At 37.9% G+C, this 16,946-nt stretch overlaps 1 protein-coding gene across 2 annotated transcripts; it reads right to left on the bottom strand.

Moving 5' to 3' along the window:
* Nucleotides 1-3,693: 3,693 nt before the first annotated feature.
* On the bottom strand, nt 3,694-16,578 carry ppil2 (peptidylprolyl isomerase (cyclophilin)-like 2). Of its 2 annotated transcripts, XM_058070211.1 has the most exons (20): nt 16,418-16,578; nt 16,166-16,215; nt 15,983-16,028; nt 14,578-14,640; nt 14,429-14,480; nt 14,290-14,341; nt 12,992-13,083; nt 11,762-11,851; nt 11,594-11,669; nt 11,352-11,512; nt 9,748-9,823; nt 8,738-8,844; nt 7,226-7,315; nt 7,008-7,041; nt 5,177-5,294; nt 5,028-5,084; nt 4,350-4,422; nt 4,198-4,260; nt 3,982-4,130; nt 3,695-3,893 (listed from the first exon to the last, which is right to left on the bottom strand). In XM_058070211.1, exons 1-20 carry the CDS (start codon nt 16,447-16,449, stop codon nt 3,785-3,787), a joined length of 1,590 nt encoding a protein of 529 aa, XP_057926194.1. In that variant the 5' UTR covers nt 16,450-16,578; the 3' UTR covers nt 3,695-3,784. The 2 variants fall into 2 exon arrangements, with proteins under 2 accessions (XP_057926195.1, XP_057926194.1); XM_058070212.1 differs by lacking the exon at nt 7,226-7,315 and having other exon boundaries at nt 3,694-3,893.
* Between the last annotated feature and the right edge of the window lie 368 nt (nt 16,579-16,946).

Here is a 16,946-nt window from a genome sequence, read left to right as displayed (position 1 = left end):
CAGTTAGCGTTCACGTCCTATGGTGTTGCGCTAGCATTTGTTTTCAATTTCCGTCATGGTTGGACGCGTCTCGACATTTTTTGTTGCAGTGGAAACCCGCAGCTTGGTGGGGCAGTGCCCCTAGCAGGAACTCCAATGCCATGATTAGTTTTTTTTAAGCTAGTCTCATGATTCTTGGACAACTTTTTGCGCTAACGGCAGTCAGCTAGCCAACTAACCAGTTAGCGTTCACGTCCTACTATGGTGTTGCGCTAGCATTTGTTTTCAATTTTTGTCATGGTTGGACACGTTTCGACATTTTTTGTTGCAGCGGGAACCCGGAGCTTGGTGGGGCAGTGCCCCTAGCAGGAACGATCAGTTTTTAAGCTAGTCTCGTGATGATTCTTGGACGACTTTTTGCGCTAATAGCAGTCGGCTAGCCTTAACTTCCTACGGTGTTGTGCTAGCTTTTGTTTACAATTTCTGTCATGGTTGGACGCGTCTCGACATTTTTTGTTGCAGCGGAAACCCGCAGCTTTGTGGGGCAGTGCCCCTAGCAGGAACCATCAGTTTTTAAACTAGTCTTGTGATTCTTGGACGACTTTTTGCGCTAATAGCAGTCGGCTAGCCTTAACTTCCTACGGTGTTGTGCTAGCTTTTGTTTACAATTTCCGTCACGTCTCGACATTTTTTGTTGCAGTGGGAACCCGGAGCTTGGTGGGGCAGTGCCCCTAGCAGGAACTCCAATGCCATGATTAGTTTGTTTTTTTTCAAGCCACTCGATGCTCTGGCAACACGTCAACACCCCCCCCCCCCCCCCACATCTTCACTGAGAGGCCAAAACTGCTGCTATTTCAGACTCCAGACGCGTCATCAGAGAGCGGGGCAGGCTAGCACTCATCCCCAGAGCAGTGAGTCACATCTGTGTGTGTTGGGGGGGGAGGCGGGGGGGGGGGTTCTAGCGGTGCCGCAGTGTTTACTCCCAGCATCGGCGGTGGAGCCCAAGCGGTGCAAAGACACAACATGTCATCAATATTTATTTCCCGCCTACTGTGGCCTCAGCTAAGCACACACACACACACACACACACACACTCTTCTATGAAATATGGGAAATATTAAAATGTATTCATATCTATACATTGACATATGAATTAATAATAGTCATCATTTCCATCATCACTGAGACTGAGGGAAAGCAAGCAGACTTGTTGTTTTCATTCTGGCTCTGCAGTGACGTCATCTCCATTCACTCTAACCCCCCCCCCATAGCTCAGCATCCACTGTCACCATGGCGACAGCGCTGCATCACTCGACCACGCTCGACCTCCTGCAGGGCCGAGCGGGCGCCCGCCAATGCACCAATGAGAGCGCAGGAAGCTGATGTCATTGTCAAAGAACAACAATTCATGATGGACATCAACTTGCTTTTTTAATTATTATTATTATTATTATAATACCATTAATTATTATTTAGTATGACTTATTTGACCAAAAATGGACGTCTTGCTTCAGACTACATCTCCACTACTGACACATACCTCATGTACTGTAGTACACCACGTACTACTGTATATACTTACGCAATCACCACGCCTACAAATAATAATAATAATAATAATAATAAATACACGGAAATATCAATTGGTAAAAACATATTTTGGGGGAAATATATGTACTGTATATTTTTGGTAATTGACTACATATGTGTGGTATATTTTTGGGAATTCATGTCAATTTTGGAAATTTTTATTTTTTAAAGATGTTTGTAGATTTTTAAAATTTATTTTAATTTTTTTATTTATTTACTTATGTTTGTTAATTAATTTATTTGTAATTAATTTAATTTATTTATTTGTAATTTTTTTTTAAAGTTTTTTTAAAATTTCCCATGATGGTGATTGTTTTTCTCCTGTACAAATACAGGAAAAAAGTAAAAATACATTAAATGTAAAATATGTACAAATATTAAAATTAAAAGGTTTTAATTTTAAATAAACACAAAAAAAATAAAAAAAATAAATTAATAATAATTTATATAATTGTATTATTTTTTTTAATTTTATTTAATAATTGAATAATCCTTCCAATATAATTCCTCCAAAAATGAAAGCGGTTTTACGAGCCGTCTTGGTAAATAGTTGCAGCCGGGCTGACCATGTGATGCTCAATGCTGCCTTTGATTGGTTCTCGGCGGCTCCTACAATAAACGTCTTGTTCGTAGACGCGGCACACAAGCGTTCATGTCGGACGCTTGAAAAAAACAAAAAAGGGGTGCTTTGCTTTTGGCATTCGTTCCCGGCTCCTCTTCTCTGGCGAAGGGAGATATTTTCTTTCTATTTTTTATATTTTCATAAGAAGCATCACTCGATGTCAGAAAACGCCTTGGAATGTGTCTTAGTCAACAAAACGCTAATCACGTCCGACTGTCGGCTGCTTAGCAACAACTTGTGTCCAGTTACGGCTAACAAGTCGCTCCTCTGTGTCAGGACTGAATTATTCATCCAATCAGAGGCTCCGGTGTCCCACGTGGTGGCCGGCCATGGCGCACGTGTTGCTAGCCGCTTTGGAATCAGACTTGCTGGAGGCGGGGCCACCTCAGATGCTGATTGGTCCATGCTATCGCAAGCGCAGAGCTCAGTGGTCAACTTCCTCTACGCTACAATGCTACATTCCTCTATGCTATGATGCTACACCCCTCTACTTCCTGTACGCTATGATGCTACATCTCTCTACTTCCTGTATGCTATGATGCTATATTCCCCTATGCTACAATGCTACATCCCTCTACTTCCTGTACACTATGATGCTACATCCCTCTACTTCCTGTACGCGATGATGCTACATCTCTCTACTTCCTGTACGCTATGATGCTACATCCCTCTACTTCCTGTACGCTATGATGCTACATCCCTCTACTTCCTGTACGCTATGATGCTACATCCCTCTACTTCCTGTACGCTATGATGCTACATTCCCTATGCTACATCCCTCTACTTCCTGTACGCTACTACATTCCTCTACTTCCTGTAAACTATGATGCTACATCCCTCTACTTCCTGTATGCTATGATGCTACATTCCCTATGCTACAATGCTACATCCCTCTACTTCCTGTACGCTACTACATTCCTCTACTTCCTGTACACTATGTTGCTACATCCCTCTACTTCCTGTACGCTACGATGCTACATCCCTCTACCTCCTGTACGCTACGATGCTACATCCCTCTACCTCCTGTACGCTACGATGCTACATCCCTCTACTTCCTGTACGCTATGATGCTACATCCCTCTACTTCCTGTACGCTATGATGCTACATCCCTCTACTTCCTGTACGCTATGATGCTACATTCCTCCATGCTACATTCCTCTACTTCCTGTACACTACAATGCCACATTCCTGTACGCTACAATGCTAGATTCCCCCATGCTACAATGCTACATTCCTCTATGCTACAATGCTACATAGACAAGCCTTTTGCCCCATGACTTTTACTAAATAAAGACCATTAGGACCCTGATAAACTCTTACTTCCTGCTGGCTCTTCCCCACCCCCAAGTAACGTGTAAACTGTTAGCCATTGCTAACAAGGTCAACACAGCAGCATAGCGCGTACCTGCCCTACAACTACGCCCGTATAAGGAAACCCGTCCCTCTGTGACATCACAAAGGACCAGTTTTACCACGCCCCCTGAAACAGCCTGGCGTATTAAAGAAGCGGAGGGGCGGAGCTAAAAAGACACTTGTATTTATTGCGTCAGCACGAAAATAGCGATGACCCGAGACGATTAAAAGGTTTGAATCTACCATGAGCTGAAGTCTCCCAAGGTGGTCTTGCCTTTGGGCTTCTTGGCAGCGGAGGCGCTGGTGGAAGGTCCGTTGTCTTCCGCTTCTCCTGCGGCCGGCCGTTTCCTAGACGACACAGCAGCAAGAACGTCAGGTGTGCGTCAGACGGTCCCGTGATGATGATGATGATGATGAGTGGAGCCGGTGTCCCTACGCCACGCTGGGGTTGATGTATTTGCCCACGCCTTGCTTGAAGGTCTTCGGGACCTGCTCCTCCCGGGGCCTCCTCACGGAGGCGCTGGCCTGCAGCTGCCGCTTCTCCTCCTCCTCCTTCTGATGCTCCTTCTCTCGCTCGGCTGCGATCTGAAACACGGAAACGTGACGTTACGTTCCTCGAAGCGAGACGACGGCGAAGGCGATGGCGACAAACCTCGGCGTCGGCCTCTTCGTACGGGTCCACGAAGACGCTGGCGCTGATGATCTTGATCTCCGACTGTGGAAGAGCCAAACGTGCACCATGACATGTTGGACACGCCTCAGATGGACCTCCTAACGTTTCCTCTTTTGGTCGTTGCTTCTTACCTTGGGCTTGTCCGTTTTCGTGTCGCTCTCCACGTTCTCCATGGCCGTCAGCGTTTCGAATCCGCCGACCACTCTGTCAATCAAAACAACAGCCCGGTCTCACAGTCGCTAGCAAAACGACCCGACGCCATCAAGTGGCGATCTACGAACACGACCACCGAGCAAATATGGCAGCAGCTTCTGACCTCATAATATTATAAAGAAAATGTAACAAAATATTTTAATAAAAAAATAATATATAAAAAATATAAGAATATATATATAAATATATATTTAAAAAATATAAGAATATATATATAAATATATATTTAAAAAATATTAAAATATAAATATATAAAAAACAAATATATATATATATATATATATAATATGTTATAATAGTATATATAAATATATATAAAATATATAATAACAGAAAAATATCATCATCTTAGAAGCATAAAGCTGAAATATGAGAAACAAAACACAATAAAAAATTGTATTTAAGGAATAAAGTCCAAATATTCCGAAAATAAAATAGCTAAAGATTATTTTAGAAGCTGAAATATTCTTATCATTGAAAAAAAGCCAACAAAAATAGTCCAAAAGAGTGAAGTTGATATTAATAACATGAGATGAAATATGTTAGCATATTAACAAAGTAGCCTTTCATGGCTGGGGGGGGGGGGTCTCCTTTACCTTCCAAACACGGTGTGCTTCCTGTCCAGGTAGGTGCACGAGCGGAATGTGATGAAGCTGATGGGAAGGAAACACAAGTTACACCGGAGCAAAATCTGCACCCCCCCCCCCCCAAAAAAAAACTATTATGGATATGATTATAATCTTACAACTGAGACTTGTTGGTGTTTGGACCCGAGTTGGCCATGCTGAGGACCCCTCGGCCTGTATGGGACATGTTGGGACGGAACTCGTCTTTGAAGGCTTTCCCCCATAAAGATTCTCCCCCTGGAAAACACACACACAATTCCCACACGATCATTTTCCAAGAAATATGTCAAAATATTACAAAGAAAAAGCTGTCATATAAACAAAAAAAAAACCTAGTGGAAATGGTAAGAACATTTTATGACATTAGAGCTCTCTAGGCATGAAATAACACCCCTATAGTCACCTTGACACTCCTATTACTCAATATAGTAGACTTGATAAAAGAAAATCGGACATAGAAAACTTGTTTATGGCCTTCCGAATACGTTTAATATTAGAGCCCTCTAGACATGAAATAACACCCCTACATTTAGACTCTTATTACACATTCTAGTAATCATAATAAAAATAAAGTAAAAAAACAAGAAAACCTGTTTACAACCTAGCAATTAATTAACATTAGAAACCCTCCGGACATGAAATAGCACCCCTATAGTCACCTCTTCACCGCTATTAGCCAATATAGTAGAGACATAGGACAAAGAAAAAACTTGTTTGCAACCTTGCAAATACGATTGAACCTTATTAGAGCCTTCCAGCCGTGAAATAACACCCCTATAGTCGCCTTTACAACCGTCTAACCTGAAATAACCTTTGGTAGACATAAGACACGGACATAAGACACAAGACATAGACATAAGACACATAGACACATAGAGACAAGACACAGACATAAGACACATAAGTCATAAGACACATGACACACATAAACATAAGACATAGACATAAGACACAAGACACACAAGACACACAAGACACATGACACATATGAGATAAGATACAAACATAAGACACATAAACATAAGACACAAGACACATACGTAAACACAAGACACAAAACACATAGACATAAGACACATAAACATAAGACACATAGACACAAGACATAGACATAAGACACATAAACATAAGACACAGACACAAGACACACAAGACACATAGACACACACAAGACACAAGATACATAAGTCATAACACACATAAGACACATGACACATAAGTCATAACACACATAAGTCATAAGACACATAAGACACATAAGTCATAAGACACATAAGACACATAAGTCATAAGACACATAAGACACATAAGTCATAAGACACATAAGACACATAAGTCATAAGACACATAAGACACATAAGTCATAAGACACATAAGACACATAAGTCATAACACACATAAGACAAATGACAGACACATAAGACATAAGACACATACGTAGACATAAGACACATAGACATAAGACACATAGACATAAGACACACAGACATAAGACACATAGACATAAGACACACAGACATAAGACACATACGTAGACATAAGACACACAGACATAAGACACACAGACATAAGACACATAGACATAAGACACATAGACATAAGACACATAGACATAAGACACCACAGCTGTGTGTTGTGCGTCTGCTAGTAACTAAGGAGATGCTAGCTTTCAGCTTGTGCGTTATTTAGGTGGCTGCTCACGGGGGCGGGGTAGAATGGGCGGCACATGGCGCCCGCATCAAGCCGTCGCCGTGGCAGAGCCGAGGCCGCGGGGGGACGCACGAGGCGTGCTGCGTGTCAGGAGACACCGCGACACCCCAACCCCCCCCCCCGCGCACGTCGGCCCGAGTGCCCGCTCGCTATCGGCGTACATTCAGAGGCTGCCTCCGCCCACGTCCAGGCGGCCCCCAAATAGGAAGTGTGAATAATTGAAGAGGGGCCGTACTCTACCTGTGCCGGTGCCAGTGGGGTCCCCTCCTTGAATCTGCAGGGGCAAAGGTAGCGTAGTTTAATAAAAGGCTCTCAACCTCTGAGGCTGCATGTGGTTTGTTGCGGCAGCGCCAGGCCGCTAATTACACCGTGTCAATCATGGCCTCGGGGGCGGAGTCTACGAGGGCCGACCGGCGCCGCCGTGGAAGCCAAGATTAGACCTTCTTTTATCTTCTTACCATGAAATTGCGGATGGACCTGTGGAAGACGGTGGCGTCGTAGTAGCCCTTCTTACACAGGCCGATGAAGTTCTCCCCAGCTTTGGGAACCTGACAAGACGACACTCGGGGCTTTAGGATCACTTCCTGTTTACAATGGGAGCTCAGCTTGCACCATTTTACAACCTGACCGGACCTTCCATTTTGGAACAATAATTCATTATGGACCAAACAGAAAATTTAAACATTTATTTGGAAAAATTATTCCAACCAAATTATTCTGAGAATGCAGTACTGTATTAGAATGTATCATATGATATGATATTATATTATATATAATAAATAAAAATAATTCAAATTATGCTGCTAAACATTATATACATAAACAATACATGTAAATTAAAAAACCTTTTAATTAAATAATTATACTATTATTATATTCCAATTAAATATTGTACAAAATAATGTCATGTAATTATTTTCAAAATTCTAAATCATTGCAAAATTATGTAATTACAAATTGTTTTAATTTAAGAACTTCTAAAAAACTATTCAAATGAAATGAAAAATGAACAACAAACAACAAAATTCTAATTACAAAAATATGCTTGCAAAATTAATTTATTTATTATTAATATTAATTATTATTTATTATTTATAATATAATAATTGTTAATTATTTATTTATTAATTTATTTTTTAAAATATTAAAAAAAGGTCAAATTACATAAAATGTTTTGATTTAAGAACTTCTAAAAAATTAATCAAATTAAATGAAATAATAATACACATCCAATTTTAAATTACAAAAATATCTAATTGCAAAATTACTGTCATAATTTATTTTAAAAAACTATTCAAATGAAATGAAATGTAAAAAAAAAGTCAAATTACATAATATGTAATTACAAAATGTTTTAATTTAAGAACTTATAAAAAAAATTCTAATTAAATGAAAACATTAATACACATCCAAATTTTAATTATAAAAATATGTAATTACAAAATGAATGTCATAATTTATTTTTGAAATATATTCCAATGAAAAGGAAATGTAAAACAGTTATATTACATAAAATATGTAATTACAAAATTCTAATTACAAATTGTACAAATTAATTTTATGTAATAATTGAATGAAAAAATAATTCAGATTACATCTTAACAAGTCATAACTTTGAAGAATGAATTAGAATTTAAAGTATTGTACGGTGGCGTATGGTAGTACATATACGAGTACACTAAAACCACTAATAAAACTAGAAAAAAGAGCAGTTGAATTAATAAATAAAGTTGGATTTCTGGAACATACAAACATATATATATATATATTTTTTTTTAAATAAAAAATGCTGACGTTTCATGACATAGAATAGCAAAGAGTCCGGGGGAAGCGGGGCTCATTAATTCCTAAACGGCAGGCCACAAATAGATGTGGGCGAGGGGGGGCAAGGGGAGGGGCTGGGGCTGACAGGAGCCTGATTGGACGGCTGGGAAGTGTAAAGTAAGACTCCTCCTACAGGTCCACCTTACCTTGTCACAGTGCAGCTCCAGGTTCAGGTCTCCTTTGTTGGTGTGGAGGCGGACGTAGCCTTTTTTCCTCACGTAGCTGTAACGCACCGTGTCGTCTGCGATGGCGTCTGCGGCACAAACACACCTTAGGTTACCTTTAGCGTGGACGTCCGCCCCGACCCATCGCATCATCATCATCACAAGCAGACAAAAATAGTAGAAAATTGAAAATGTATATAATTTTAAAATATTCTGCTAAAATATATAATCAATTTTTTTTTAGAAAAAATGTGTAAATCATAATATTGAATAAAACAAATAAAGTTGTGATTTTTATTTATTTTATTTTTTTTAAATTAATTTTTAAATATTTTTATTTCTAATTTCTAATTCAATATTATGATTTTGGCATTTTTTTTTTAAATGGATTATATATTTTAGAAGAATATTTTTAAATTATATTAATGATATATCAAAATAAAATAAAAATATTTTATGATCGTAAATTAATAAAGTTACAATTTTTTGACATCATTAATAATATAATTAAAAATATTCTTCAGAAATATATATTACATTTTCTAAAAAAATGTCTGAAATTGATTAATAATTAATAAAAATTTTAAATATTAATTTATGATCATTATTTTTTTAAATAATATTTTATTTTGACATATTTATTAAATACAACATTATCAATAATATAATTAAAAATATTCTAAAAATAATCTAATATTAATCTAAAATATTAAAAATGTCTAAAATCGTAATATTTAAAGAAAAAAAATTAGTTGAGATTTTTATAAATCAGGTTAGGGACAAAGTTATATTATTGGAGTAAAGTTCTAAGATTATGGCAATAAAAAGGGCCAGAATATTACCAGAAAAAAATTGGCAAAATTACAATTACAAACACAGCTGTTATATTATGAGAATAAAGTCAAAATATTGAGAAATGTCATTTTATGAGAATGGTGTGTGTGTGTGTGTGTGGGCGGCCTTATCCAAACACGTGTCAGATGTCGACTTGCCTGCTTGGTGTGTGGTGGCGGGTGTCATGGCCGTGGACGTGAAGGAGGCCGCCACCCTGCCTGTGGAGTAGTGGGCCTGGAGGACACGCACACACACACACACACACACACACACACACACACACGATAAGATAAGACGGAGTTGTGCCAGATGAGAAACACCCCCCCCCCCCCCGACCCACATACGCCATATTCCTCTCCCTGGCGCAGCAACACGAGACGCCGCACTCGGGAAAGTGGGGGGGGGGGGGGGGCATGGGGGCAAACAAGGCCACGTTCGACTGTTACGCGTGGACGAGGGCGGCGGCGGCGCCAGCGGGTGTTCCCGTTGACCCGCCACACACTCGAAAAATATCTAGCAAGTAAACTTTAAAAAATATTTACGTATGTAAATGTGAAATATTAAAGAATGACATCTTGTTCAATTTAAGGAAATTAACTTGAAAATATTACAAGAAAATTTACAAAATATATCAAAGGAAAAAAACAGCAAAAATGGAAATAATCAGCAGGGATTTTATTAAATATCTTAAAAAAATATGTGGTGTAAACAAAACAAGAGAATAAAAATATGGGAATATTAAGAGACATGAAATTAGGTTTTGGTCCAAATATGACAGGAATAAAATTCATAATTATAAGATGATGACTAATTCATAGATTCAAAAATAGTCATTACATAAACACACATTTTACAAGAATAAAAGTTGCATTCTAAAACGAAAAAAACTTCACATTTTATGAAAATAAGTCTTACGAGGAAACAATGTCATTTTAGTGACATCGAGGTAAAATATGAAAGAATTGTGTTCAATAAAAGTTAGAATACAATAAGAAAGAATAGGAAAATTTACACTACATTAAAAGGGGAATAAAGCCTTAATATTAATAACATAGAGTCAACATATGAAAGGGAATAACATCTCAATATTATGGGAAGAAAATTAGACAAGAAAATTGAAATATTTGGACAATTGAAAAAAGACAAAACTTAAAAAAAAAATCACCTGAAACTTTATCAGAATAAAGTCTAAAAAAGTAACTATGTGAGAATAAGTCAGAAAATGCTGAAAATAAAAGAAATCAATGAATAAAGACAACACGGTGGAAAGTTATAACGTGACAAAAGTCAAGTCTAAGGCAAATGAAGCCATGGCGGCGAGGAGAAGAAGAAGAAGAAGAAGAAGAAGAAGAAGAAGAAGAAGAAGAAAGAAGAAAAGTAAATAGTTGTAATAGGTAAAAAATAAAGCGGTAGAATAAATAGCAGTCAAAGCACCAGGCGGCCAGCTCTAGCAGTTGTTGTGTTTGGCTCCCTCCAGCGGACGAAGCGCACATTGCAGCCTTTCCAGGATATTTTCTTCTTTTTTATACTCTATGCTACTCACATTTTTCTCTTCATATTTTCATTTCATTCTCATAAAATTCTCATTTTTTTCTATTTTTACTATTTTCCCCCAGCTATGTCAACATTTCTCATATGACTATTATTATTATTCCAGTAATATTTGGACTTTTATTCAATAATATGACATATATATTACATTAATATTACAGCCTTATGCTACCAAAAAAGGGGGCCAATAAAAAAGCACGCGTGTCCTTACCGTGTTGAACTTGTCCGTCTTCTTGGCCTCTGGCTCCTTCATGGTGGAGGCCAGGAGCCGGTCCCCTTTGTAGTCCTTGTAGAGCTCGGCCAAGGTCTCCCTGGTCTCCAGGTTGGTGGTCTTGAGGTGGTAGGAGGGGTCCTGCTTGGCCTTCTCCTCGTCTGGGAGGGAAAAGCATGCGTGAGTGTGTCAGTGCCAAGACCAGAGGTCAAAGCTGGTTTCTCAGCAGGGGGAGGTCTCACCTGGATCGGGAACTTTGAGCTCGTTTTTCACGTGGAAGAAGTTGGCCACGTTGAACTTGTCCAGGTTTGTGGGATCCTTGAAGGGGAAGGTGGGGGGGGGCGGAGGAGAAGAAGGAGGTCACTTAGACTGGCTTGGAGGTGCAAAGGGACAAAAGCGAGCTGAGCCACCTGAAGCGTGATGATGTCTTTCCGGGTAAAAGCATCGTCGCTCAGCAGATCTTTGAAACTTTTGGGCTTGATGTTGAGCTGCTCCACCGCCTGAGAAAGGATCACGTGGATCAAGTATATTAGGTGGGGGGAAAGGTACGATATCATGTGGATCAAGTATATTAGGTGGGGGAAAGGTACGATATCATGTGGATCAAGTATATTAGGTGGGGGGAAAGTACAATATCATGTGGATCAAGTATATTAGGTGGGGGGAAAGGTACGATATCATGTGGATCAAGTATATTAGGTGGGGGGAAAGGTACGATATCATGTGGATCAAGTATATTAGGTGGGGGGAAAGTACGATATCACGTGGATCAAGTATATTAGGTGGGGGGAAAGTACGATATCACGTGGATCAAGTATATTAGGTGAGGGGAAAGTACGATATCACGTGGATCAAGTATATTAGGTGAGGGGAAAGTACGATATCACGTGGATCAAGTATATTAGGTGGGGGGAAAGTACGATATCACGTGGATCAAGTATATTAGGTGGGGGGAAAGGTACGATATCATGTGGATCAAGTATATTAGGTGGGGGGAAAGGTACGATATCACGTGGATCAAGTATATTAGGTGGGGGGAAAGGTACGATATCACGTGGATCAAGTATATTAGGTGGGGGGAAAGGTACGATATCACGTGGATCAAGTATATTAGGTGGGGGGAAAGGTACGATATCACGTGGATCAAGTATATTAGGTGGGGGGAAAGGTACGATATCACGTGGATCAAGTATATTAGGTGGGGGGAAAGGTACGATATCACGTGGATGAAGTATATTAGGTGGGGGGAAATGTACGATATCATGTGGATGAAGTATATTAGGTGGGGGGAAAGTACAATATCATGTGGATCAAGTATATTAGGTGGGGGGGAAAGGTACGATATCATGTGGATCAAGTATATTAGGTGGGGGGAAAGGTACGATATCATGTGGATCAAGTATATTATTAGGTGGGGGGAAAGGTACGATATCACGTGGATCAAGTATATTAGGTGGGGGGAAAGGTACGATATCATGTGGATCAAGTATATTAGGTGGGGGGAAAGGTACGATATCATGTGGATCAAGTATATTAGGTGGGGGAAAGGTACGATATCATGTGGATCAAGTATATTAGGTGGGGGAAAGGTACGATATCATGGGGATATTATAACCCCCCCATGTCCCCCCTCCACCCACCTCATAAGAGAAGACGTTGCCGGTGACCTTGTTGGCAACGATGTGGGAATTGTTGGTGAAGACGGAGTATAAAACAGGACAGTGATATTTCCCTGCAAAATATGGACATAAAAAGAAAATCATAATTACAATGACAATCACGTTTTATTCTAGAATGGATAGATTTTATGGAAGATAATGAAAATATTGTACTAAAGTTCTATTCATTTTTTCAGGGTTATTTACATTTAACAAAGAAATATCAAAGAAATCATAATCAAATAAATATATATTTAACTATTTATATCAAAACTATCTGGAATATTTACATTCAAATTAAATAATTAAAAAAATATATATATTTTTTAACGAATGTATAATTTAATCATCCAAATCAATTCATGCCGAGTGAAAACAATTAGTGTACTAATTATTTTAAAGTAAGAATTCAATAATTATCAGTTATTCATCCATATTATATAATTATAATTATTAATATAGTTATATATTATAATATTTATATATATATATATGTATATAATAATTTTGATTGTTAATATAATTATTTATAATTTTATTGTAAAACATTAAATTCATAATATTCACAATACATGGACTTGGACATATTTAGTTACAAACTGAATTCCAATTAAATAATGCTGAGGGAAAACAATGAATGTAATAATTATTTAAAAGCAAAAATTCAATAATCGTAATTTATTAATGCATAATATAAATATTATATATTAAAATTATATTATATATTAAAAGTTATTCATAAATTTCCACAAATAATGTGATGAGAATTCCAATTAAATAATGCTGAGGGAAAACAATGAATGTAATAATTATTTAAAAGCAAAAATTCAATAATCGTAATTTATTAATGCATAATATAAATATTATATATTAAAATTATATTGTATATTAAAAGTTATTCATAAATTTCCACAAATAATGTGATGAGAATTCCAATTCCAATTAAATAATGCTGAGGGAAAATAATGAATGTAATAATTATTTAAAAGCAAAAATTCAATAATCGTAATTTATTAATGCATAATATAAATGTTATATATTAAATGTTATTCATAATTCAATTGTAAAACATGAAATACATAAAACATGGACTTAAATTTCCACAAATAATGTGATGAGAATTCCAATTCCAATTAAATAATGCTGAGGGAAATAATTATTTAAAAGTTACAATTCAATAATTGTATATAATAAATGCAATATATCAAAGAATCAAATAGTTATATATATATATATTTTTTTTTAAGTACATAGTAGTACATAGAGTAGTACGTGTTTACCTTCGTTGTTCTTGGCGAAATTGAGCTTGACGAGCGACTTTGCCTCCAGTTTCTGTGGAGGACAAAACGCAAGAGGTGCAGTGCAACCGCACACACACACACACACACACACACACACACGTAACATTTGTTGCGTTACCTCTCCAGATATGGGATTAGTTCCGTATTTCTTGATCCATGGAACAATGCTCCTAAGAATTGACGTGAGGAAATCACAAATAATCACCATTAAATCACCATTAATCACCATTAATCACCATTAATCATCAATAATCATCATGGACTCACAGCAGGTCAAAGACGATGCCGTCGGCCGTGCAGACGGGATATGCAAACGGCTGAAGGGACAAGCTGAGGAGTCAAAAGAAGAACCGCTGACTTGATTTCTCTAACATGGAATGTCCCTCTCGTGTGCGCCTCCCTGATCCTATCCATCCTGGTCACTCCCGTCCTCATCTCTGCTACCGCCAATACCGCTTCCTGTCTCTACACCAAACAACATGGCGGGTCTCACCACAGTTGTGTATACCTTTCCTGTCATTTTAGCTGAAACTGTTGACTCTGTTGAGTACTTCCGATTCTCCGCCTTCTGTATCTCTTCTACCTGGAACCTCACTCTTCCACTAGGGTACCTCTCATTCGCACACATATACTCTGTCTTTGTTTTTTTTTTTCCATTTTCAAAATTTTTTTTAATTTCTTTTGTTTTTCAAAATATTGCAACTTAATTTTTTTTATTACTAAAATCACATTTAAAATATTTCAACTCTACTACTCTGCTACTAAAATGATATTATTTTTCCTCATAATATCACCACTTTATTGCCATAGGTTTTTCTCTTAATACAGTAAACCTCGGATATATCGGACTCGGATATATCGGAAATTCGCTCACAACGGACAGATAAAAAAGAACCAATTTTTCTGTAATGCATTTCCAATAAAAATTCATTGCATATATCGGATTTTTTATAACGGATTTCGCCTATTTCGGACAAAATCTCCAGTCCCGTTCCAATGCACTTCCATGAAATTTCCCTCGCATATATCGGATGGCCGCATCGTGGCGCTCCGATTCGCCGAATCGTGACATGGCCGCTATACGACATCATTTGCAGCGTTTGCAGCGTTGCAATATACGCATATAACGGATTTCGCTTATATCGGACAAAACCAGTGGGAACAATTGAATCTGATCCGAAAAAAAATGAGGATGGAAGGACCAAGAAAAAGAACAGGATGAAGGTGATGAGGATGATGACGGCGACGGGGATGACGAGCGTGATAAGAATGACAAACTTGAGGGCGATGATACGGGCGGGTGAGGATGATGAGAATGATGACAAGGATGAGGATGATAAGTGTGATGGCGATGACGTTCAGGGTGTGTGAGGATGATGAAGGTGATGAGAATGAGGATATTCAAGATGAGGGCAATGAGGATAATGACGATGATGACAATAATTAGTATTTTTATTTGTATTTAATATTTTGACTTTAATCTTGAAAAATTACAGCATTTTTAAACTTTTCTGCTGTATTTTTATATGTTTTTAATTAATTTTTAAATTACAACTAAATTACAAAAAAAAATACTTTTGGATTTTTCCACGTTTGGCGGGTTTTTGGTTTAAGAAATGCTATTTTTAGAAAGTGTGGCGGGCCACCAAACAGAACAAAGGTGAGCTCTCACCTGCAGTGATCAAACGGAAGTCTTCTGAAGTTCGCCTGAGGGATTTCTGACAGCCAAAACAAAGCAAAGCTTCAAAAAGACTCCATAAAGTAGATACTAATATGTCTTTTACGCTTTAGTTAGTTGAGCCTGCCATGGATGTTATCACCACAGGCGTAATGACCTTTTATAATCGAAACTTACCTGCTCGTTTGCCGCCGTAAAAGTTTGTGTACTCCGTAGATGTAATGTACCTGTGTAGGTAAAAAAAAACATACATATGTACATTTATTTGTATATATAACTATATAACTGGTACAAGTTGGCACGGAAGCTAGCTGTGAGGTTATAGCCTGCTAGCATTAGCCTGCTAGCATTAGCCAGTGAAACTACCAACAACAACAAAAGTAAGCACGTTTAATGCAATGCCTGACGGTGGCGATAAGTTAAACTTACATTTTGTCTTTTTGATGCTGGCGCTTCCCCATCTTGACGTATTATTTGCGCTAAACTGTAAGCGTTCCTGTTCCTTTTATTGAGAGAATCCTGGGGTTTATTTTCTTCTTCGTCTTACCGGAAGTGCGCTCGGGCGCCCTCTTCAGGCTAAAATACCAACTACTACTTCCGCCCAGTAGGAAAAAGGAGTACAAAGTTGAGTCAGGCGATGGCAACAAGGGGCAGAATAACTGTCAACCCTCCTGTTTTCAATAGGCAGCAATTTGTATTAACAATTATTTACCCCTAGCAGCCCACTTTTAATAGTTTCCGGTATTTTTACTGAGAAGCACAGCTTCCGGTTCGCTCGGCAACACTCGGGCAACATCGGCGTGCAGTAACCGGAAAAGACAAGCCTTCAATAAAATTAAATTTAAAAAACGTAATTACGTAAATAAATACATTTAATAAAAATAGAAATAGTACATGAATTAAAAATGTAACATTAAATAAACAAAAATGAAGTAAAGCTAAAATATATTATCAAATT

Source organism: Doryrhamphus excisus, chromosome 4, assembly GCF_030265055.1.
Source record: "Doryrhamphus excisus isolate RoL2022-K1 chromosome 4, RoL_Dexc_1.0, whole genome shotgun sequence".
Taxonomy (NCBI): Eukaryota; Metazoa; Chordata; class Actinopteri; order Syngnathiformes; family Syngnathidae; genus Doryrhamphus; species Doryrhamphus excisus.
Note: the sequence above shows the minus strand (reverse complement) of the source record. Positions and strands in the feature narration are given on the sequence as shown.

What these genes read in the sequence shown, in the direction of transcription:
- ppil2 (XM_058070211.1), bottom strand. Translation starts at nt 16,449, where the DNA reads ATGGGGAAGCGCCAGCATCAAAAAGACAAAAT. An exon ending in CAGCATCAAAAAGACAAAAT is followed by an intron (nt 16,216 to 16,417) that starts GTAAGTTTAACT and finishes TTACCTACACAG; the next exon opens with GTACATTACATCTACGGAGT. An exon ending in TTACGGCGGCAAACGAGCAG is followed by an intron (nt 16,029 to 16,165) that starts GTAAGTTTCGAT and finishes TTTGGCTGTCAG; the next exon opens with AAATCCCTCAGGCGAACTTC.